This window comes from Actinia tenebrosa, unplaced genomic scaffold, assembly GCF_029948245.1.
Source record: "Actinia tenebrosa isolate PJP-AT-01 unplaced genomic scaffold, QUT_ActTen_1.0 PGA_scaffold11__36_contigs__length_13525064, whole genome shotgun sequence".
Classification (NCBI taxonomy): Eukaryota; Metazoa; Cnidaria; class Anthozoa; order Actiniaria; family Actiniidae; genus Actinia; species Actinia tenebrosa.
Genome location: NW_028292571.1, coordinates 9437325 through 9461502, shown reverse-complemented (window position 1 = coordinate 9461502; position 24178 = coordinate 9437325). Strand labels below are relative to the sequence as shown.

The 24178-nt window shown below is 36.0% G+C and overlaps 4 protein-coding genes across 4 annotated transcripts; 2 read left to right on the top strand and 2 right to left on the bottom strand.

Annotated features, from left to right (window-relative positions):
- Positions 1–3061: 3061 nt before the first annotated feature.
- On the bottom strand, positions 3062–15719 carry LOC116307208 (tetratricopeptide repeat protein 23). Its single transcript, XM_089027431.1, has 11 exons — positions 15630–15719; positions 15342–15479; positions 14933–15114; positions 14028–14174; positions 8876–9079; positions 8400–8565; positions 7413–7584; positions 6354–6514; positions 5817–5982; positions 5017–5291; positions 3062–3880 (listed from the first exon to the last, which is right to left on the bottom strand). The coding sequence occupies exons 3-11, from the start codon at positions 15024–15026 to the stop codon at positions 3760–3762; spliced, it is 1506 nt and encodes a 501-aa protein (XP_088883557.1). The 5' UTR covers positions 15027–15114; positions 15342–15479; positions 15630–15719; the 3' UTR covers positions 3062–3759.
- Positions 9777–11257, top strand: LOC148912493 (uncharacterized). The gene is made up of 3 exons (XM_089027504.1): positions 9777–10171; positions 10278–10532; positions 10805–11257. The coding sequence occupies exons 1-3, from the start codon at positions 9879–9881 to the stop codon at positions 11013–11015; spliced, it is 759 nt and encodes a 252-aa protein (XP_088883630.1). The 5' UTR covers positions 9777–9878; the 3' UTR covers positions 11016–11257.
- On the bottom strand, positions 10718–13301 carry LOC148912492 (uncharacterized). The gene is made up of 4 exons (XM_089027505.1): positions 12771–13301; positions 12328–12476; positions 12041–12241; positions 10718–11643 (listed from the first exon to the last, which is right to left on the bottom strand). The coding sequence occupies exons 1-4, from the start codon at positions 12860–12862 to the stop codon at positions 11477–11479; spliced, it is 609 nt and encodes a 202-aa protein (XP_088883631.1). The 5' UTR covers positions 12863–13301; the 3' UTR covers positions 10718–11476.
- Positions 15705–24003, top strand: LOC116307209 (ropporin-1-like protein). The gene is made up of 6 exons (XM_031717364.2): positions 15705–15903; positions 17263–17383; positions 17770–17861; positions 18660–18729; positions 19353–19528; positions 23224–24003. Exons 1-6 carry the CDS (start codon positions 15770–15772, stop codon positions 23297–23299), a joined length of 669 nt encoding a protein of 222 aa, XP_031573224.1. The 5' UTR covers positions 15705–15769; the 3' UTR covers positions 23300–24003.
- The last annotated feature ends 175 nt before the right edge of the window (positions 24004–24178 follow it).

Below are 24178 nucleotides of genomic sequence, written 5' to 3'. Positions count from 1 at the left end.
TTAGTAAAACTAAACGGAGCATGCATCATAATAAATTTGATCTGATCGATTCCATCTGACTTTTTCATATTTATTTATTCACTCAGAAGCTTTTCATTTCTTACTTTGTTAAATAAGCGGATATTCTATAAAAATACACATAGAAATGTTATTCCAGAGACTTTTCTTCATGATACTACCACAGGTAGCCCAAGCTTGGTTTCTGTGGTGTCCTGTTATAAGGAAATGTATGGAGATTCATCAAAAATTTCAATAAAATCATTGAAACGTGAAATAAAGCCTCGACATTTTACCCGATCATTGAGAAATAGCACTTCTTTTGAACTGCGTGGTTATTTTTTGAATTTAGCCCGTTTTAACTGGTTTTTTACTGGTGGGGAAAAAAATCTTAAAACGGGCTAAATTCAAAAAAAATAACCACGCAGAGCGAAAGAAGTGCTATTTCTCAATGATCGGGTAAAATGTCGAGGCTTTATTTCACGTTTCAATGATTTTATTGATATTTTTGATGAATCTCCATACATTTCCTTATAACAGGACACCACAGAAACCAAGCTTGGGCTACCTGTGATACTACCGGACTAAGGGGCATAGGATATCATCAACTTGCGCACGCGCGCTCTTTCCGTTTCGTCTTTAGCGATCGATTTTAGGATGGATATTTTGCTTGGTGTTTCATTGCGCGGGAAGCGATTCCACATCTTTTTTATACATAGGGCTTACGAAAAAAACTCTTTCCATAGATTTCTCTTCCACGAATATATCCAACAACCAGGGAAATAGTTTAATGTGGGTTTGATTACTTTCGATATCGTTTTGGGGTGGCCTCCTTTTGAGAAATGCAGTCAGCTTAGCTGGAACCACAGGGAGCCCAAATTAGATTAAAGTGAATGGTGAAAATAAAATCGGAAAAATTAAATAATCAATTATTTTTTTAATTCGAGATCAAGATAATGTCCTCTGTAATGCGAAAGAGCAAAAAAATCAATGAAAAATGCACTAGAAACTTTTTTTCCTCACGCGCCTTTGTTTTCCTATATAATTTCCCTATGGTATCTGATGTTGATCTTATGTATATATACTCTGACAAGGGAGGAAACTACAGTCGCCATATTTGAACAAACAACTCACTTTAAACCACGATTCCATCGTCTTTTAAACCTCGAACTCCACAAAAAACTTGATCAAAATGATCCCTAAGATGGGGGATTCATTTATTTAAAACTCTTTTGGCTCTTCCTACAAGATTTCTACGAGTGAAATTTTTGTGCAGAAACTTTTTCGCTTGCAGAAAATTTACTGCCGTTATGTCAAGGTTACTACCTGCGTAAGACTCGAGCGAGAACGAATTTCGACCTTACTACTCTCCCGCACAGGATTTTTGTAACGTGGACACAAACCACCACCAGCCACCCCACGGGCTAGTTTTGTTCTTGAAAGTTCTTTCCACAAACTCCTCTATGATCGACATTTTTTAAAACTTTTTTTGGTTGGTTTTACTTTGAAAAATGAAAGATAACTACAGATAATTCAACACGATATCAGGTTTAGTGAAAATTACAATGGATGTCTTTCATTTAACTTGAAATTTTGGAGATTTCCGGACTTTTTCAGGACAAAACTGTATCATCTTGAAAGCTGGTGAAATAGTGATTACCGTTGTATATTTATCTAGCCGCGAGGTAAATATTCACCATAATCACTGAGCCTTAGGGGAATAATTGTTTTAGTATTAAACTATTTTAAATTATTTAGTTTTAAAACTTTTGGAAGCCTAATAATCACCGCTACAGCAATGATTGACGTCTCATAATCACCGGTCGCACGACCAATCACAGCTCGTGAAACTCTATATTCAAGTTTATAAAATAAATTAAATAGTACGCACGCTGTGATTGGTTGATAGCCATGTTTGCATGAGGGTATGTAAACACAGTTGTGACGTCACAACTTTCGTGTTTTCCCGGTACAAGTTCAAAAATTAAAAATTTACAGTTTCTTTCGAGGAAAAAAACGCCCCCAAAAATGTATTTTGAAGACGAAGTTCCAAATTTTGACTTGTGTCAGGGCCACAGGCATAACCCTATGGTCTCATGCAGGTCTTTCTGATCGTAATATCATGACAATCTCTCGTTGGTCACCGCAAAGAGAATTCCCTCAGGAGCTACAACACACGTCCTCCGTCAGGACAGCTTCGGTTGTTCAGCGACGTGCTTTCTCATGATTTAAATGCACCGCCCGATAAAGAATACAAGTATTTCAAGGAAACAGTCAGCAGCTTCAAACGTTTTCCAGCGATAGCTCTTCAGCTCCACAAAATATCTTCTCGAGGCAAGACGAAACAATCAACTTCGCTGCCATGTTTTCTCGCTGTCAAATTGAGCAAAACCACGTTTCTTTCAACCGAGAATTCCATTCACAGTGACACTTGTTATCCACTTTTGATCACTTTCGTAAAGATAATCAATTCTGAAATCTTTTATTAAGATTTCTATTCAATCTTTGGACATTTCTTTGTATTTGTTTTAAAGTTTTAGAATGATAAATGTTGAAAATAGCTAGCGATTCTTTCTCGCTTCACATTTGCCTCCTCGTCGTTTATTACACAAAATTTGATTGGCTAACGATCGAAGTTCGTGATGTATGGAGAATTTGTATTTTGAAATGAGAATCAAATTCAAATAAAGATTTATTTTCTTGCAAGTGGTAATGTTTTCCGTTAGTATTTATTTTATAAAAGCAATAGAAAACTTTTTTCTCTGTGTTTACATAGCCTGATAGCAACACTCGGGGGGTTGGGAGAATTCTCGACAGTTATGCAAACCCTCGACTACGTCTCGGGTTTGTATAACCGTCTCGAATTCTCCCAACCTCCCCTCGTGTTGCTATCAGGCTATGTAAACACGGAAAAAGTTTTCTATTGCTTAACTACATATATATACATGCATACATAATTTATTTAACAATGCAGGTTTTTTATATGGCAACTATTACAGCTGATGTGGACCAGCAAATTAAAAATGAAACTAAAGTCATACTATATTAATTATACAGCTTCTCATTAATCCCATATAGGTAACTGTCCAATTATTTTCTTAATCATATCCTTTTTGTAATCACTACAAAATCCTGCTATCTGATTGGTTCAAAGGAGTGCGATTCATTCCCAAATCGCATCCTTAGGAGCTTTTAATCGCATCCTTAAAAAAAAATTTTTTTAAACAATAAAATAAAACAAAAACAAAAAATTAAAAAAAACGTTTTTTTGGTGGTTTTTTTTTGTTTTTTTTTGTTCGCATATAGTTCTTCTACTACATTGAATTGATTATTCTGCACTCATTATTGTGTCTTTTTCTTGTGTATGATTACAAAAATGATATGATTAAGTGGTAACTGAACTTCGTGTCGTGCAATTTTGGTCTGAAATCAAACTTGCAATTACAAATCGCACTCCCGCTACGCGGTCATGCTCGTTGTAATCGCGCGTTTGATTTCAAACCAAATTACACTCCACTCAGTACAATTGCCATCATTTATTGGACAGGTCTTGCTGATATGGGATTAATTAGGCAGCTATATAATTAATAGGTAATGGGATGTCATGCTCCCCAATCAAGAAATAATTAGACTTTAAAAATTCCTCTGACTGCCAAATTGGACTCAGCCTACGGCCTCATTCAAATTTTGAAAGTCCTCGAAATTTTCCTTGTCCAATTATTTCTTAATTGGACAGCATGGAGTCCTATTACATATACTAATTTAGTCCCATGCTGACGTAGTTGTGGTCCCCATGGGTTTGGAGCGACCAACTACTTGAGTAAACCTTGGTCTCTCTTTCAGTTTGTCTTCTGATGAATGGAATTTCTTGGAACTTGGTGCTCTTTGGAAATAATGGGATAATAAAGTGTGAGAAGTTCAAGGTAGGTTTATTGGTAATTAATAAATATATAATAAGTCATTAAATAATAAATAATTTACTTTTGAATGGATGATAATTATGTGAGAAGAAAGAAAAAAAAAAGAGAGAGAAAAGAGAGGAAGGATGGAAGACGAAGAATGAATGGAAAAAAAGAACAAAGATAGGAAAAAGTATTGATGAAAGGAAGAAAGGCGGGAATGATGATGATGATGATGATGATGATAATGATGATGATGATGATGATGACGATGATGATGAATGAAAAACCTTTATTTAAACAGGGTATTCCCTTCAGTAATAAAATTACTGCCATCAACAGGAGCCCTATTAATAATAATAATAATAATAATAATAATAATAATTTATATTGCCCAGATTACATTTAATGATCAAATGCTCATTACAATTATTTACTACTAATCAAATAATATTAATAATAATCTTAAAGTTCTAGTCTTACGAAAATGACACCATCCCTGGAAATTGTTCCATATAAAACTAGATATGCAATATAGCTTACTGTCCAAATTCTTTTTCGATACGAGAATTGGAAGATGTTGCATTTAGCCGGTAAAGTTTGCGTTCCTGGCAACTTTTAGTGATTCGAAGGAAGTGACATCATACGCGCAGCCCTTCAAAATTCGCGGCTTTTCACAATGTGTACTTGCAACCAAATGTCGAATATTTTTGATTTAAAAACAAGCCTTAAACCAAGTCATGCCTTCTTACAAAGAATGCTGTAGAGTCGGTGTGGATAAAAAGGATGCCAGTTGCGCATATGACGTCACACATAAATTAAAATGCAACGACCAAATCGCTGCTCATAGAAATGGCGGACGAGCTTTTAACAATTTTCGGAAGTAGAATTCAGACGGGAAAGGAAGGAAGGAAGGAAGGAAGGAAGGAAGGAAGGGAGGAAGGAAGGGAGGAAGGAAGGGAGGAAGGAAGGGAGGAAGGAAGGGATGAAAGAAGGAATGAAGGAAGGGAGCAAGGAAGGAAGGAAGGAAGGAAGGAAGGAAGCGAGGCAGGGAGGGAGGGAGGGAGGGAGGGAGGGAGGGAGGGAGGGAGGGAGGTAGTGAGGGAGGAATGAGTTGTACCTTTTAATCATCTCCACAGTTTCTTGTATTTTCTTGGTCTTCTTATGTTTAGAACCCAACACACACACTAACATGTTTTTGCATTTATTCAGCTGTTTAAACGCCTGATCTGTTTTGCCTTTTTTCAGGTAAATACTGCCAAGCAACTGGTGGGAATTGGCTATCTCTTCACTTGGGTCTCCATACACAACTGACTTGGACTCTATTAGTGTTTTAAGAAGTTTTATGGCTTCTTCTAGACAGTTTTGTCTGATATACAAATGGCACAACTCATCCTGAAATGAAGATATAACTAGCTAAAAACTAGTGTGAGCTGCGTCGGTGTTTCTAATGAAACAGTAATGATAAAAGCGTAAATTTTACACCCTGAAAAGATGACGTTTCGGACACTAGTCCTTCGTCGGAGTTGCTTTTACTCTGACGAAGGACTAGCGTCCAAAACGTCAGTAAGTTTTTTCATTTAAATTAACATCAATTTGGATGGATAAATGGATGGATACCTGAAAGAATAATTGATTCGTTGCAAAACAAAAACAAAAAGAAAAAACAAAAAACAATAACCAAAAAAAAAAAAAAAAAAAAAAAAAAAAAAAAAAAAAAAAAGAGTCTAATGAACATTAAACAAGTGAAGGAAAAAATAATGAATGAAAAGCCGAACAAATGAGTGAGCAAGCAAAAGAACAAACGGACGAATGAATAATGGGAGAATGAATTAATGAACTAATAAATTGATTGATTGATTGATTGATAAAAATTATTTCACCATTCTTAGTGCTCACAACGGTAACACCTTTCTTTACCTGTGCCTTGATAGTTTTAGTAGAGTAAGGTCCCTCACAACTAGAGTACATGTCAATGGCAGTCTGTAGATAATTCTTTGCCTTGTCTTCGTCTTCTTCAAGTAACGAGTATGCCGACGATACAGCAACCGCTGAATCTGCTAGCTCAACACAGTCTTCTTTGTAGCTGTTGTTGGTGTAAAAAAGAAAAACAGAGAAACCCTAGACGGTTTTTAGCAGACCGTTCCCTTTTTGCGAGAGTTAAATTTATATTTTGTCTAATTTTTAGGTGTGTGGGATAGGGAGGGTAGGGAGGGGGAAAACTGTAGCACCCCACTTTGTTCCACTGTCCCTGCTCATGTATATATTTTAAAAGCCTTAAAAACCAGGGCTCGGTTGTACGAAGGGTGGATAGCGCTATCAAACGGATAAATCTTATCCAGTGGATAAATTTATTGGATAACAGCATCGACTGGATAAGGATCGATTTATCCATTGGATAGCGCTATCTACCCTTCGTATGTACAACCGGGCCCAGCATACTAAGCTTGTCCTTACGCTTCCTTGGCGATCCTATGAGCATGTAGGTACATCTCTAGTGCTCTTTTGTTACTTGCTTCTCCAGATCCTTGTTTTTGCTCGGCATGGCCAAGATTCTGATAGATAGGTATCAGTCGTGTGCTTCTATCACCGTACTCTTGCTGCGCTGACTCAAGGGCCTGGTGAAATGAAAAAAAAATGAAAGTTGGAAAATTACAATTTTTCTGCTTAATAACCTTAGGTTAAATTTCATTAAAAAAATGAATTTTTTCGATCAGGTTTTTTTGCCTTTCATATATTGTTTAATATTGTAAGTAATATTGATTTAAGATTACAGTATAGTTTTAAATCCTGAATTTCATCTTTTCACTGATATCCACTGATATTACACTATAAATATTCACTTCAGAATCAGAGTGAATATGGTGAATATTTACCTCAAGTACATCTTGGTAAATATTCACTGGCATTGATGGATTGCAAGCATTCCAAAGAAAGTCGATTTAGATAGTGTGGTGCTGTTAACAATGAATGCTAATGAGAAATCTGAAAATGGCACCAACATGGCCGCGATGACGTAACGTGCAATCGAAGATTTCAATGTTTGTTATGTAAATATGAAGAAGAAAAAAACGAAAAAAATGCATATATGAAATTCACATTTGAATTCTCATTATTTTTACAGTCTCTGGGTTTTTAACCCTCATCCAAGAACACGAATTCAAGGCCCCGTCCACACGTATCCGGAAATTTTTTCAATACCCCGCAAATTTTGTTTTTGCGGATACGAAATGTTTGCGTCCACGCGCAGCGTATTCGAATCGTTTTCGAATCGTTTTCACTGTCCACACCTATCCGGAAATTTCATGATCCGCCCTGATGCACGCTAGTGCCTAGTCCCTTTGACGGATAGTTTTTCTTATTGACCATGCGCAAAATCGTGTTTACGTCAGCGTATTCGAAAATTTGCGGATACGACCGTCCACACGTATCCGTATTCGGAGCGTATTAGAAAATTTCCACTCTGGAGACCGTTTTCGAAAATTTCCGGATACGTGTGGACGGGGCCTAAAATACCTTTTCCAGACAATCCAATGCATAGCCGGCTTTCCCAAGTTTAATGGCAGCTTTGCCCAAAGATGTCAAAATTTTGATGCTCCTTTCAAGGTGCTGAAACCCTCTTGGAAGATCTTGCCTTTCATTGGACACTAATTCTGCTTTTTTTAGATTCTGCTCTGCCTTTTGGTACCTTAAAGCAATACATAAATAAAATATCAATAATAATAATTAGGAAGACAACTGTCAATACTACAATAGGTAGCAAGAAAATAATTAGTGTCCCTGATTTGACACATAAATAGAATCTGTATCCGTCTTTTCCAATTGTCTCGTTTATGCTATGGCTATTACAGCTGGCTGGTACCATTTTCTGTATTCTTATAGTTTAGCATAATTTTGCAATTTTGCAAATTTGGTACAAGTATTAAATAAAGATTGATTGGTATATCTATGTTATTTACCGTCTTATAGTCGGTCCGGAAAGGGAAAAACTGTGCCCGAGGTCTTGAATACACGGACGTCGTCGTCGACCGGTTCAAGCCTACGCGACTGGACCAAAAGGAATATGGGTACAAGTCACTGAAGCGGTTAAATATTCGTTCTGAATTAATTGTTCCCGCTAGAATTAAGATAATAATAGCGAAAAACAATCCATCAAATGCATGTCTTTGGGTTTAAGGAAAGGAAAACAAAGTAGTTATGATTCAATTCACAATTCCGAAAGTATGAAGGCATTTAAAAAACGTCTCCTTCAACACTTCCCGCTCGCCTACGAAGGTTCGTGCTGTAAACCAGGCATAACTAGTCAGATAAAATTATGGAGTCAACTCGGCTTCAATGATTGCTACCCAGAGTTCCTTTCGGTCCAGTCGCGTAGGCTTGAGTTGGTTGACGACAACATTTTTTGAATTGACTGTATATGGTTTTTTATTCACGGCTTTATGACACTGATATCGACCCTAAATGTGTAATAATCTCTAATATAAATATCCGGTAATTTCTTACTGTCTCAACATTATGTACGCTTGTCCCATAGTGAGGTACGTCAGTTCTATCACAGGAACAACATCCTTTCTATCATAATGCTGTCGTCCTTGAGAGCGCATGGCATCTGCAGCGACCAATACATTCCTTGCGTTTTCTGCATGACCAAGAACCTGTAAAGCAAGTCCTGTAGAAAGACGGTTATGATTCACGATTTTTGATGATCTTTTAGAGAAGCACGGGTTGCATAGCAGTGAGAGTGCTCACCTCAAAATATACAGGGACTGCTCACAGTCTATGTAACAGCGTTGGTACGCCCTTAGCTTTAGTTTGTATTATTAACGAATTATCGTAACTTATATATCCAGCTTTATTTTAATAAAGATTAAGCGCTCATAGCAACAACCAATGTTTGTAATCTGATATTTTAATGTATATGATTTTTATGACCGAATTAAAGGCCGTCAAAGTTTCGATGGGTAAAGACGGTTACCTACCCCTTGAACTAAGATAAGCTTGAGCCAACTTGGCGTATGCCTTGGCAAGCTGCCAGTGATTGTCACCATAGATAATCCTAGTGAGTGCAACACATCTTATGCGTTCTTGAACACATTCCTGGTTGATGGAGTGCCTGGAAAGTACTCTTGCACGTTTTCTTTTTCTCTTGAGTAGAATTTCAGGGGCTGCAAATCCAGACTCACCTAAATAGGTTAATCAAGTTGTATTGCTGTTATACATTCATTTGCTAATTCATTCAATCAGTCATTGTCTGTTGACATAGAGATTATTTACAGTCCATGACATCCAGAGGGTAAAACTGTGCTTAAAGTGCTACTCTGACGAAAATCGCTCAAACTTGGATTCAGCTGAAACTTCCTAAGAATACTCTTTAAAGGTCCAATAATCACTGTATGAAGTGTTTTCTCGATATTCAGGACGAAAGTATGATATTTTTACGATTATTTTTTGGAGTCTGTGACGTCATACACTCAACATCGAACATCGCTTCATACATTTCTTTGTATATAAATCCTTAATTTATTTTATTCCTATGAAGCCCAAAAGGTTGCTAATGTGCTTATTTCACATTACTTGTGACTATAATTTATATTTTGGGGTGTTTGGGTATTTCTTTCTCCCTTTACTACTGATATTTTGATCATAGAACTACTAGTGATTATTGGACCTTTAAAGTGTATATCAGGTCTAGAATTTTTTTACGGTTTTGGCATCTCTAGATGATATAAATAAATATTCCCAAAAAAATTTTTCGATTTCGAATTTTTTTCACCTCGAAATCAGCCTTCAAAGTTAGATTTCTGGCGACGCCCAGTCGTGTTGGCCGTGTTTTAGGAGACTGGTAACTAGTGACGTAAATTCGAGAACCGAGAAAAGCTAGCGATTGTCAAGGATACGAGTAGACAAAGTATTGTAAACATTGACCCGTTAGTGACTTTCATTCCTTCAAAAAACATAAATTTCAATATATAATTTCACAAGATGGCTACGAACTATTACGGGAGTGATTGCAGCTCTGAAAGCGAGATTTCAAGTATATATTCAGAGGAAGAGGATGGAGAAATAGAGGACGAATGCCATCAACATGCTGAAACACACGAGTCAGATGATAGCTACCCCAGGTCTGAATCTCACGAATTGGTAGGACCATATTCTTCAGAACCACTTGCTGATGCGGACTGGCTCAGTGAATATAACGAAGAAATTTCAAAGATCGAGAAGAGAAATGAAAAGCTTCAAGAAAGATTTGATGGCGTCACGCCGAATAGCGCTTGGTACGTAACTATCAAGATCTAGCTACAAGCTCACTCTTTTTGCAAAATATTTCGTTTCGTTTTGATTTTTTTACTAACTCGCAAATCTAAACGTTTCCTCTTTTAGGTGTAGATGCGGTCATTGCAAGAAAGACTTACTTAAAAAACCTCAAGAGTGTAATTGCTGTCACGAAATAGAGGGTTGTCTCGAGTCACTGAAGTCTTCCGAAGTGCTCGAAGAATTGGAAGTACCTCCCATTTGTGTGACCTTACATCCAGGGTTTGAGCCTGTTTGTTTAAATCGCTGGTCCCTACGTTCATCATGTGCCAAGTACCGCACTATCGACGGATATAAGTATAGACAAACTGGCAGTGAAGAAGAGTGAGTAAATCCTTTTTTTTCTTCTAAGCTTAGTTTTAATTACATGGGCCCAGAACAAGTAAGATAACTATGACTAATGTTTTCTTCCTTATTTTCTTATATCTTTTACTGTTCACGTGCTTTACAAGTCATACCATGCCGTTTTAAAGTATTACTTATTTCCATGATAATGATGTAAATAGCAATTGTAACTGACAGTTGTTTATTTCAAGAATATATTCTTGTTTGTTTGATAAGTTTATATACTAACAAATTATCATTTCATATTTTAGGCTTCTCCGTGCAACAGCTTACAGGGAATTCACCCAATTGGTTCATGGTTATCAAGGAGGAGGATCCAAGAGAATCCCACTGCCTGCTTGTGCTTGTCATGGTTATCAAGGAGGAGGATCCAAGAGAATCCCACTGCCTGCTTGTGCATACCACTCGATAAGAAAACAGTTTCCTAGCACCGATTTTTGTGGATACGAAGATAACGAGTGATACATATTATATTATAAACAGAACATTGCATTAGAGTGATTTTACTCGAAGCATGAAAAAAATTGCACTACATAGTAGTAGATATTCACTGTTTTCTTTTGTTTTACTTCGACTCTCCTCACTAATTATACAACTTTGTATCATGGGTCTAATAGAAATGACTCAAATTGCCTTTATGAGGGTTGTTTTGTATTTGTCACTTTGTATTGCACTTACAACTATAATAAAAAATTATAAAATAATTAATTGTAAAAAGTATTACAAAATGATACATTTCTACATATTAATATAAGAGTGAAGTCACTAAACCAGTGAAATGGATAGTAGACTAATACACCTTAGCACTGAGACTCTAATGCCATTGTTTTCTTTTGTGTCTATTTGACTATTACACCTTAACAAGTACAGCTGTAATTTCTATTTCACGGGTTTAGTAACTTCACTCTAAAAGCAAGAGAGTATTAACTGCTTTTCTGGTTTTTAGGGCAGTCTTTCACATTCTTGTGTCCTTTCATGGGATTCTTGCAATGAGTGCAATGAGGGATTGATTTCTCTATCCTGCCTTCTCCAATCTTCTTTGTTTTCTTAATTTCGGCAGCTTTGGCTTCTTGTTCAAGTACCTGTGATACTGATAAAAGTAATGCACAAATTAGCATGAAGTGAATAGTTGATGACAAAATTGTTAGTTTATATTATACTTCTATTATGTTATGACTGTTAGATTATTCAACATATTAGAAATAAACCTTCATGACTTAGACACAACAGTCTAATTATGAAGAAAGATCTATAGTGAAAGCACTGAATAAGGACTTGGTGATATTTGAACACTGAAACAGAGTGCAGTCAGTATAACCAGTGAAATAGTACAAAATCTAAATAGTAGTAATAATTAGCACAAATTCATTTGTTTTCTTTTGTTTGGTTAGCACTATTCAGTGCTATTCAGCTAAGCAAATTTCACAGGTATGATGATGGCACTCTTCAAACTTAGAAACATCAATGGGAAATAACATCCTACTCACATGGTGTTGTGGGTGGTACATTGTCTACAACCATACTCTTTCTTTTTTCCTTTTTTTCCAAAGCCACAGTTTTACTTTCTTTTACCAGCATCGTGTTCATTGATGGTGGGGTCATTTCTTTTAATTCTTTCTGTGCCTCTCTTAACATGTCTTCTTTCTGCAATGCTTCGAGAAAAGTGATGTATATCTCTTCCACATACCCTATTGATAAAAGATAAACAATAACATGTATACAAGTATTTTTTGACTTTTTGTTAAATCAGATGTGCCGAAATAGCAATTCTTACCATAATCTGGTTTTATTCTCACATCTCTTACAGTAGCCTCCCCATTTTTAAACTTCGGATAAATAAATCTCACTTGGTCTGATCCATCTGGCTTCTTTTTTGTCTCTCTAATGATATTGTAGTTGAAGTGGCTTACAGCAAGTATTTGTCTTGGAAGGAAAGAAAACAAAGAGAATGATTATAACAAATTATTATTCTTATTATTCGAATATCTTAGTTTGATTTCATTTGTTTCTTTATTTTGCATATTGCAATTCAAGTTTTTGCAAGAATGCAAATATTTAGTCATGCATTTATGTCTTATTTCTTGATAGCTTTTATATGAGAATAATACTATGATTATAATATTAGAAAAATCTATATAGTAAACAAACGATAGTGCTACAGTTGGGGCATATAGTCCAATATGTGTGACATTTTTTTATTATCAATCGACGACTTACCTTTCGGCGATTTCTTTGAGAATTGTTGGCTTCAGCTGAACTAGTCGATGGAACTGGGTAAAGTTTTGGGTATGACACAATTCCGGTCTCATCCCTTACTAAGTGTGCCAGCTTTCTGTCGTCTTCTCCGAAAGAGTAACGCTGACTGTAGTCCTCTGGAGAAAAGTGCTCCGAGCATATTGCCGAAGTCGCCGTAGGCGTCCATTTTGCTCGTCTTTTCAACACAAAATCGACCCATCTTTTCCTTCTAGCCTTTGCTATCGGTCGGTCATCATTAAAATAAGGGATCGTATGAAGTTTTATGCCTTTCTTCGTTATATTTGAACACCCTCCAACCACGCACCTACTAGGCATATTTACAATACTTCGAAAGGCCGATCTAAACTGTGTCACCGAATTTACGTCACAGAAAAACTAGTGCCAGTCCATTAGCGTCTCCCAAAACACGGCCAACACGACTGGGCGTCGCCAGAAATCTAACTTTGAAGGCTGATTTCGAGGTGAAAAAAATTCGAAATCGAAAATTTTTTTTGGAATATTTATCTATGTCATCTAGAGATGACAAAACCGTAAAAAAATTATAGACCTGATATACACTTTAAAGAGTATTCTTAGGAAGTTTCGGCTGAATCCAAATTTGAGCGATTTTCGTCATAGTAGCACTTCAAATGTCTAATATATACATCATATGGACAGTTTTTCCTATCTCTTAGTAATGCTGTTATCCATTAGAGAGAATTCTTTTCGTATGCAAACAGTGAGCGCCAAAAACTATTTTCTTGAAGAAAGGCTGTTGTACAAGGCTGGAATCTTGTTATTATTGCCTTACCAATATTTTGTTTGTTTTGCAATCCATTTTTCCAGGATGTAACAGATTAGGCATTATTTTTAGAAAAGCAAACTGGAAATAATAACCATTATCTATAACCCAATTTTTTCCTTCCTTTATGTATTCATTCATTCAGTTTTATTCATGCGTTCAAGTATTCATCATTTGTTTAAATTTCTTCACCCCCCCCCCCCCCCCCTCCTCTCCCCCAAAAGTAAAAATCGAGGCTTTGCATCATCCCATGATGACAGATGGTAGAATCTGAAAAAGAATATAGTCTCTTACCTTTGGGAAACTGAATTATTTTTCATGTAAACTACATTAGACCACATTAGACCAGATTCAATTGCTTTTGTCTCCTGTCATGGCTGCCATCACATGATGGTGCAAAGCCTCTATAGCTACAGATATCCAGCTTATATATATACCTAAGTGTTCAATGTGTTGATCTTCATCTTTAGAATCAAATTCCTCTGACGATGACCCATGCTTTGGACCTTTGATTCCTGCTTGTCCACCATGGGAGGGGTGGGTAGGGACTGATGGTATACTGATGATAGCAGGCACTGTGTAGCCTGAATGTTACATAATAGGAGAATAGATGGGTATTTGTTACTGTCATGGGAGGGGTGGGTAGGGACTGATGGTATACTGAACATTACATAATATAAGAATAAATGAATATTTGTGACTGCCATGGGAGGGGTGGGTAGAAACTGATGGTACATTGTATGCTGATGATAAAAGGGACTGCACTGAATATTGTACATAAAAGAAATAGAAATAGATTGGGACCACCATGGGAGGTTTGAGAGAATGATGCTATGCTGATGATATGAGGGACCGTATAGCCTCTAATAGAAATATAAATAAATTGTGACCACAATGGGAGGGGTGGGTAGGAACTGATGGTATATGTCTGATGATAGCAGACACTGTGGGCTGAATATTACATAATAGAAGAATAAATGAATCATGGTCACCATGGGAGGGGTGGGTAGTGACTGACAATTTGCTGATATCTCCAACTACTCCCATGTAATTTTAAGTGCCAACCATCCCCTCGCCGATCAAATGGACAAAAATATAGATCGACTGTGAGCATGTTTATGTGGACCTTTTCACACGGCAAACATGTTAAATGAATCAATGCATTTTTGCAAAGCGGAGTCTCACATTTGAGTGCTTCAGGATGAGGTTATTCCGTATGCTTTGATAAACAAAGGTTTTTATTTTCATTGGAATGGTGCCGTGTGATGAAGATTAATGGTGCCGTGTGTATGATGGTCCATTCATTACCCCCACCCCTCCCCTGTCATCCAACAGTACTCACAGGGCTTACTACTGTGTGAATGAACGCTTGAATCATCTGCTGTATCCAGAACACTTTCTTCATCTGGGTCACTATGCTCTGATAAAGTTGACATCTTTCGCTCAGCAAGAAGATAAAAATCTCTCTTTTATAGCTTCTTTTTGGCTCGCTACTTGCGCTCTGTCAGGTCGTAACTGTGTTTTCTAAGACAAATAAGCATTGAAAGGATAACTTTATAATAGTAATTATATTATTGAAGTGTTTAGCCTGCGAAAATACTCGTTATTATATTAAGGTTAATAAGGTACAAGGATCGAATCAAGGAATCTAAGTCGCTCAGCAACATTTCTTATTTGTCAAATTTAAGAAATGAAAATTATAATATTTTTACCCTAAATTTAAAGCTTGATTTAATCTAATAAATACTGACCTTGATAGTTCACATTTTTGACAATTTGTTCAAAAATTATTAGACATTTTTGGTGATATTTTATGGCAAAGAAAGACAAGCGAATCCGCCATCTTGTTTATTGATCGAAGACTCGCTTCTGTCCACAGGGAGCCCAACCTTTAACAAAATACCCAAAAAGAAACCAAAAATTATCAGATTGCCTTAAAACTCAGTTATGACAAACAAATAAGGTCATAATTAAAGGTAAATAAAATAACATTTAAAAAAGGTTATAAAATTTTCGAAAAAACAGAATAATGTTTTTACCATATTACGGGTTTCCTGTGGTTTCTTTGCATGCTGGGACTGCTTACATCACCATAGCAACACGCGGGAGTTTACTTTCGGCCATTTTGTTTTGTGAACATAAAAAAAAATTTCAAAAATTTATTCTCCGTAAAAAAAATATGCCTCAACCAGATGAGCCTATTTACTGCTCCCAGCAGATAAATATACCACCAGAGCTTCCAGATATACTAAAACAGTTTACAAAAGCTGCTATCCGTACGCAGCCAGCTGATGTTTTACAATGGTCTTATGCGTGAGTACTTGAAGTCAATGTTTTGATAAAATATTGTAGTATTTGTCTTTATTTTCTTTCCTTTTTGTGCCTCTTGATAATAACATATCGATATCTAGATGCTCTTATGATATACTTAGAGCTTTAAGAAAGAGCAAAAACGTAGATTTTGCTAAAGACATTTGGCACAAGTAGCCGTAAAACTTCCATTGAAGAAAGGACTTGTTTAGATAAAATATCTGAGTATTTCTCTCCACTTTTGTTACATTTATTTTGCTTTTAAATAATAAATAATAAAGCCTCAAAAATCTCTAAGACTAGATGTTTGTTTAATAAATGTAGAGCTTTGAAGAAAAGCCAAAACTTAGATATTGATAGATATTGGACACATAAAGACTTTTAAAACATTCCAATGTTGTCTTAAAGGAAGGACTCCCATCTTTGAAAATAAAATGATTCGGGGTGTTACAACTAAAAAACTGAGTCCTTATTCTAGACGAATGCTCTATTACGGGGTTAAAGAAGACTTTTGGTAAGCTAATGGCCAATACTGGGTTGTCTAAACCTCCCTCTTATGCCAGTTGAAGACATTTTTTACACTGATGAAGAAACGTCTGAAAATTTTTGGCACTGCATACATATGCTAATTTATTCTAAATTTATATTTACTTAACTACGCAGTCCTTATATAGATTTTCTATATATCACTCATATTTCTCCCTCTTAATATGCACCTATCAATGTAAGTCCTGTGGGGGGAGCGGGGGGATTCGATCACACATAAAAGCCTACTCTACTGTACAAATATAGTAAATGTATGACAATTTAGTGCAATTTGACAATTGGCATCTGCTTTTCCACCCCTGGGGCATTTGAATTTTTCCTTATGATTTTTCTAAATCTATATTCCTTGCCTGGATCCCCCCTCCCCCCAACCCCGGGGGGACTCTCTTGAAAAGTGGGTAGGGGGCTCGACGGACAGTTTTGAAAATGACCATAAAAGGTACACATAAATTAACTGAGATGCTGATTTCAGACCCTAAAAGATACGACGACATTTAAAATGACAACGTTTCCAACCATTATATTCTTGTATGACGTCTGATATTTTTCAAAACGAACAAATCTGACCCTAAAAGGTACGGAGTGAGCCGGGAGTCAGCCGGAGACCCTAAAAGGTACACGAGGTCTCATTTTCGACCCTAAAAGGTCCATTGAGCCCCCTACCCACTTTTCAAGAGAGCCTCCCTCCCCCCCCTCCTGGGCCCCCAACCCTTTCCTCTACCCCTATGTGACTTACATCGATAGGTGCATTACACCATTTACACTAGCTTCTAATATTCTAAATTATTAATGTTTTATTCTTCTGCATGTATGTAGATATTTTGATGCCCTTGCTAAAGGAGAGAAGCCACCAATTAAAGATCGCTTGGAATTTCAACTTGGTGAACCATTAGAAAAACCTTTAACACAGGGGCAACTGGCTGTACTACATAAACAAGTAATTAAGTATATATTTTTTTAATACATTTTTTTAATTATACAGCCAATGTCATTAACGTTGTCCACCAAAAAAAGACATTTACACATTTAGACTAAAAAATATATAATGTGTTTTCTCAAAGGTTCTGGCATAAAACAAATGCTGAAATACCATTCTCCATCTTAAATCCTCACTAAATGGTCAGGGCATTCTGGATTTTCGATTCATGAGTTGAATTTTACATTTAAAGTTCAGGCTGACACACACAAAGCAAAGAATACATAATGAAACACGTGATATATCTTTTAGTCTCAATTTGTAATATGTAAACGTCTATTTTTGGTGGACATATACTGTAAATTCTGGTAGGTAACTAAAGATTAATTTTTATTTTTTGCTCCTAGCTTGGTGACAGACCACTTATTGAATTATCGTCTTTAGAAGAAAAGTGGAAACACCTCTGCCTGCCAAAAACAACATTAGAGGACCTCTTGAGGTTTGTATACTACCAAACCTTAAACAGTAATGATAAAAGGGTCAATTTTACACCGTGAAAAGATGAAAAAAATTATTGACGTTTCAGACGATAGTCCTTCGTCGGAGTAAAAGAGAGAGAGGTGGTAGAAAGGAGTGTTTATATACTGAGAACAAGACAAAAGAAAACAATAAGTTTTTTCATCTTTTCATGGTGTAAAATTTACCCTTTTATCATTACTGTTTCATTAGAAGCACTGACTCAGCTCACACTAGTTTTTAGCTAGTTAACTCTTCATACCTTATAAACAGTATGGTTTCTGTGAATAGACCAATCCCAAATTCACTTGTATGACTGGTCACGGAACAATGGTTTGAAGTCGAGGTTGAACTTGATGAATAAAAGAATCAAGTTCAGTCTCAACTTCAAACCATTGTTTTGTGGTCAGTCAAGCGAATTCGGGATAGGTCTATTCCCTAACCTACCTACCTTAAGATGTGTAAAGTCTGTTAATCATAATTGTTCTGAGAAATAAGACTAAGATTATTAATGAAATTTAATAATGGCCACCAATGATATTGACTTTCAGAAATAAAATTAACCAATGCATAGTTCCAGAAAACATCCATACCCAAAGAGGGAATTGGAAATTCTGGAGGGAAGTGGGGTCAGAGAAAGAGCAAAATTACAGGGTTTGTATGTAAGAAAATTGAAAGTTCTTGGGGTATATACTCCTTTCAAGGGTGTACACAATAGAATATTTTGTAGATTAATTTGTTACAAAGATTCTTGTCTGACCTTTGTTCTCTTTGTTTTCAGACTTGGTTGTTTTGCGGAAGAAATTCAATGGCTGCATTTCCTTTCTCTTGCTTGTAGTGCCATCAGTGAGGTATGTCCTAATCCACTAGCATAGTGGAGAGGGGAGACGGGGGCATGTGCCCCTGCCTCCAAAAAAAGCTTGCCTTATGGCACCAAAATGTAATTAATTCTTACAGGATTCCTGTGGCGGGAACATTGCGCTAATATATAATCGAAGACCTTGCTAATACACCCCTCTCCCCTGTCCTAATTAATTTACAGCATGATACAATAGCTACTAAGGGGTTCATTTATTTTTTGTTGGGGACGGTACCAGTGGTTAGATTCGCTGTTACCCATTCAAGAAATCTGATCCCCTGTAGTGCAACATCAATCCTCTCCAAGGAGTTAATAGATACCTACTTTAAAAACCAACCATGCCCTATGTTTGATGTCGGCATTGATTGCATGGATACTAACAGGGGAGAGTAGGGCTGAATTCACAATCAGTGACAGGTTTTCCATCAAAATTCAAACCCTAAATCAAGTGACAGAAAAGGGCATGGTTGGTTTTTAAACCAGTTAAAATGCACATGCTCATGTTTGTATTGAAATTCAAGACCTCTGGTCTGTGCCCTTAGTATTCAATTTCATTGCAAACCCTCGCCCTAGTGTTTTAACCTTTATTTATTATTTTTGATTCTTTATCACCAGAACTTGACTCTTGCAATGAAAACAGTATGTGAGATACTGACCAAAGACCTAGAGGGAGGTGCGGCACGGATCCCCTTTTCTCTCTTCAAGGAGTTATACACCTACTTGGCTAACATTGATGGAGAGATACCCAAAGAGCATGTTAATACTGTCATTGATCATCTTAACTATGATGTGTGAGTATTAGTAGCATCATTTTCTGTAGAGGTTTTGCATCCCTTGGGAAATTTTTTTATACTTAACATGTAATTAATCACTACTTAACACATGTAATTGAGAACTACTTAATATGTATTTAATTTGTATTTTTGCTTTACATTTAATCACTGCTTTATCCCTATTTATCAAGTACTTAATTCTGTCTTGCCAGCTAACTAATGTATATTTCATCCATACTTTAATTTTTGACTTAATATGTATTTAACCACCTACTTAATATATACTTAATGATTATAAAAGGTACAACAAAAATTGCACTTAAAATGACCTTAATAACTACTTGATATATATTTGTCACATATGCTTAATATATACTTGAATTGTATTTAACATGGCATTATCAAACTAGGTGTATAATGGATTGCTTAATCACTACTTCATCCCTATTTATCGAGTACTTAATTCTGTCTTGCCAGCTAACTAATGTATATTTAATTCATACTTGAATATTTGACTTAATATGTATTTAAACTACTATACTTTATATATACTTAATGTGCAACAAAAATTGTACTTGAATTGCCTTAATAGCTACTTAATATATATTTGTCACATCTACTTACTATACGATCTGGATTTCATGATTCCTATCACAATGCTATGCGCCATCTTCAAAAATTTATCAGAAGAGTGATTGTTCCTTAATTCACAATTAAGGATTCTTTAGATAGCGAATCATTCACTTCGGGATGGCTTCGTGAATCCATTGCATCAATTGAAGAAGATAACAATACTAAGTTAAAAAAGTCTCAATCAGATACGAACCAAATCGGCACAAATAAACGTGTCGTATTCCATGCTCCTGGCGTTTCTTTTTGTACGTTTTGTTTCTATTACTATTGTGAATATGAAGATTTATAGTAGACTTCATTGATGCGGTATAAATTTGGCTGCATTTAGTCCCTCCAGCTCAGTTATCTTGGCCTTGTCATAGGTATAGTATAAGCCGTTGGAAAACGGAAAACCGCGTATCGGATCGTAAGTGTTCAGTTCTTGGAATCCTCGTGTTTGTAGTGTACTTTTCATCATATCATATAATTCTTCATGTTATGTATCATCTTGGCCTCTTCTCTAGTTCTGTCCGTCGTTTATTATCGTCAAAGCAAGCAAATTGAGTTTCTCCACGGGCTTTTCTTCTTGTTCTTGTGCTGCCCATTACCATCCATAACGTATATTATTACTTCGGGGATGAAACGGTTTGTCTCTCATGTTCTGATTATGACAATAACATGGCCGGCTTTAGCTTACTGTTTTGCAGGCACGGTGTACTAATATATTTCCGTATATACTGACAATCTTCAATCTTCAATCTTCATTCTAGCAAAAGTAAATCTTTAAAGTAGTGCTTTGACTAGGTTGTGAGTTCTGCATATATTGGCGGACTATTCTAACGAGCTTTGGTAAGCACGCATTTAGATTTTGAAATTGAGGATTGGATTTCTTAGCCAATCATGATAAGCAGATTTATTGAATTATCGAAGCCATGCACTGTGCTCGTGATCAAAGTAAATAAAATGAAATCCGAGAAGCCACAACAATGCGCGCGAAAGTCCGCCAAGCATGTATCTTGTTTGGATTAGAAGCCGTCCCAATCTACGGCAAAATGCTGCCTTTTTTCTGTCTTTGCGTTATTCAAAGACATTTTAATGGACGTTGAAAAGTTTTATTCGTGGTACAGCGATCTTTTCTTATCGTAATCAAGCTGCTGAACTCCGAATGCGCGGGTTCTTAGCAGCATATTGTGCGAGAACTTTATAGGGGATGCTGACAATAGGTTTCGAGAATTATAAGAACTGCTGACTTCGATTTAAAACAAGTCCAAGTTTTATGAAGAAGAATTCAAAAGGTATATTTTTTTACATACGGGATGTAAACTAGGAGGTTTCGAAATCCAACGTAGCCACAGAATACAGTAGTTGAAAGCCGGCTTGCCTTGACAGAAGATATTACATTACGAGCAAGCTTTCTTCGACCAAGTAGTAGATTTTGGAAAATGTAAGGTAAATATCTAAGTCATTATTGCAGATATATAACTTGTGCTTCTATGCTACCTTATTTAGGATTAACGGCATATATTTACAAACATGTTGCGGTAAATGTTTCAGTTGTCGCATCAGTATGCAGTGATATTGTGCAGCTTGCTAGCATCGTTTGTAGACGTACTACAACATATCAAATTTAAACTATAATAATATGTCTTTATCGCAGCTTTCAAGCAACGATTTGTAGCGCTGTGTTATCCATGCTTTACACTGCAAAATTTTGCAATTGTACTGCAGCGCGAGAGGGAGGGTGTATAAATACGGATTAACCTCATATAATTGATATGTATTTGATAATATAGTAGTTGTTAAGTGCGGCACAAATACCTATCAAATACCCTACTTAAGTACTACTTTAATTCGAATGGGGAGATAGGGTGTATATACGGATTAACCTCGTATACTTGATATGTATTTGATAATATAGTAGTTGTTAAATACGGAACAAATACTTATCAAATACTCTACTTAAGTACTACTTTAATTCAAATAGGGAGAGGGGATGTTCAAATATACATTAAGTACACTACTTTAAGTGTAATTATTGAAAAAGCAGTAGTTAAGTACAGATCAAGTAGCTTAAAAATACTCTACTTAACTTGAGGTTGAACAACTGAGTTCCTATTTTTGTGTATAAATACATTTTAATCCCTGTATAGATACATATCAAATAAAAGGTGGATTTAACAAAGTTGTTAAAATACAAGTTAGATACCTGTTCAGATACACATTAAGTCAAATAAATACACATTAAGTATTGTTCAAGTATACGTTAAGTAACAAAATTTTCCCAAGGGATATGACGTCACACTATAGAGAAATTGGTGAAATTTGTTTAATCTGGAAATGGATAGCCTCGTCTGAAGCATTTATGGGGAGAGAAGGGTTGCATGATATATCCTAACCCAGAGGGGGTGTACTTTTGCCATTTAGGGTAGGGATGTGCAGCTGAGCCCTCAGAACACTGACCCTACTCAAGAGTAAAACTTCTGAAATTCATAACCTGTTCCAGAGTAAGATCTCTGAAAACCATACCCATTAAATGACACATTAATCTGGTTTGATGAATGATAATTTATTGTATATAAAAAACCCTGTTCCGATATTGCAAATTAGATACCCTGTTCCAGAGAGGAGTGAGCGTGATTTCATATACCCTGTCCCACAGCAAGTGCAATTAAACCCTGTTCCAGAGTAGAATCGCTGAAAACCATACCCTGTTTAGCAGCACATACCAGTATAGCGAATATAGGGGAGTATAAGGACAACTGAATAATTTAATAAACCTCACTTCCAGTAATATTTGTGCTTTGACGGGGCAGCAATTAACATTCAGAACTCTTGGAAGACCTTGGCAGTTGTGCCTGTACACAGGCGTATGTGTATATTGATTTCTGGTGTCAGGCAGTACACTTCTCTTGTTATCTGCCAACCTCTGTGTGCTTTATAACTGCACACAGCTCACATGCACGTTTTCTATTTCTTTATGAAAAGTTAATTCATTCATCCAGTTCTTATTTAATTGTTTCGTTTTCTAAAACTTGGGAATTTTCAGTTACCATTATAAGGCAAACTTAATTTAGTTAATCAGAATTTTTTCTTTTTTCCAGTGAGAAACAAGACGGCATGGTCTCACCAAGGAATTTCATGAGTGACAGCTGTCCACCTCTGTCACCAAATACTTGATTGACAGCAACATGAACCAACCATTTGTAATATACAGTGTACAATAAAGCTACCCACATCTTACTATACAAAAAATGTGATAAAATTGTATATTTTTCTCAATACTGGAGTTTAATTTGTTATTCCTTATTAGAATTTTTTTTAAATAATGTTTGTGTCTTCAGAGTATCCACAAGGGTAGAGAGATAGGAGAGATATCTTGTGAAAGTTAGTTTGTACAAGGAATAGTTGAAAAGTAATATTAAAAACTTAGGTAGTACAATTTTTAAAAAAGCCTGCATTTACACCGTCGGTACCTGGCAAATTTTGAACCGCTAAAAAATTTGACCTGTACAATTAATGTTTACATGTACACTGTTTTTACTGTTAATATAAAAAATACCTTTTGTTTAGGAGAAACTGGATCCAAATTTGCAGGACTAGGGGTACAAATTTATGTTCGGATAGCTCAGTTCCGTATGAATGGAACTCATAAATGTACGACTTTTTGACCGGTTAACAAATTGCAGCATAAACACCAAACTTCACGTGCCAAATCTTAATGCAAGTGGTTCAACCAATACGTTTTGTTGATTTGCATCAGATTTGACATTTAAAACGGGCTTTTTACATTGTGAAGTACCTCAGGGTCTCAAAAATCACATTTCACGAAAAATAAAAACAGCCAAATCCATTTTTTATAATGAAAAAAAAAAAAAGAAAAAGATTGCCATTTCACATTTACTAAAAACTAAAACAAAAAAACGCCAAATCACATTTCATGAAATGATCCTTTACCAGACTGGTATTTGGGCATAGTGAGAAGGAAGAGAAGTGTTTCAAGAGATACAGTCAAAATAATACAGATCAGGTTTCTTCTATCAATTTTCCCTCATGCAC

Bases quoted from the DNA above. Each gene is read 5' to 3' on its own strand.
- LOC148912493 (XM_089027504.1), top strand. From the start codon at position 9,879: ATGGCTACGAACTATTACGGGAGTGATTGCAGCTCTGAAAGCGAGATT. The intron at 10,172-10,277 runs GTACGTAACTAT...TTCCTCTTTTAG, and splicing joins GTCACGCCGAATAGCGCTTG to GTGTAGATGCGGTCATTGCA. The intron at 10,533-10,804 runs GTGAGTAAATCC...TTCATATTTTAG, and splicing joins CAAACTGGCAGTGAAGAAGA to GCTTCTCCGTGCAACAGCTT.
- LOC148912492 (XM_089027505.1), bottom strand. From the start codon at position 12,862: ATGAGACCGGAATTGTGTCATACCCAAAACTTTACCCAGTTCCATCGA. The intron at 12,477-12,770 runs GTAAGTCGTCGA...TTTCCTTCCAAG, and splicing joins CTCAAAGAAATCGCCGAAAG to ACAAATACTTGCTGTAAGCC. The intron at 12,242-12,327 runs GTAAGAATTGCT...TTTTATCAATAG, and splicing joins GAGAATAAAACCAGATTATG to GGTATGTGGAAGAGATATAC.
- LOC116307208 (XM_089027431.1), bottom strand. From the start codon at position 15,026: ATGTCAACTTTATCAGAGCATAGTGACCCAGATGAAGAAAGTGTTCTG. The intron at 9,080-14,027 runs GTATATATATAA...TAACCTATTTAG, and splicing joins TCAACACATTGAACACTTAG to GTGAGTCTGGATTTGCAGCC. The intron at 5,983-6,353 runs GTAAGGACAAGC...CACCAACAACAG, and splicing joins CATAGGATCGCCAAGGAAGC to CTACAAAGAAGACTGTGTTG.
- LOC116307209 (XM_031717364.2), top strand. From the start codon at position 15,770: ATGCCTCAACCAGATGAGCCTATTTACTGCTCCCAGCAGATAAATATA. The intron at 18,730-19,352 runs GTATGTCCTAAT...CTTTATCACCAG, and splicing joins CTTGTAGTGCCATCAGTGAG to AACTTGACTCTTGCAATGAA. The intron at 19,529-23,223 runs GTGAGTATTAGT...TCTTTTTTCCAG, and splicing joins GATCATCTTAACTATGATGT to TGAGAAACAAGACGGCATGG.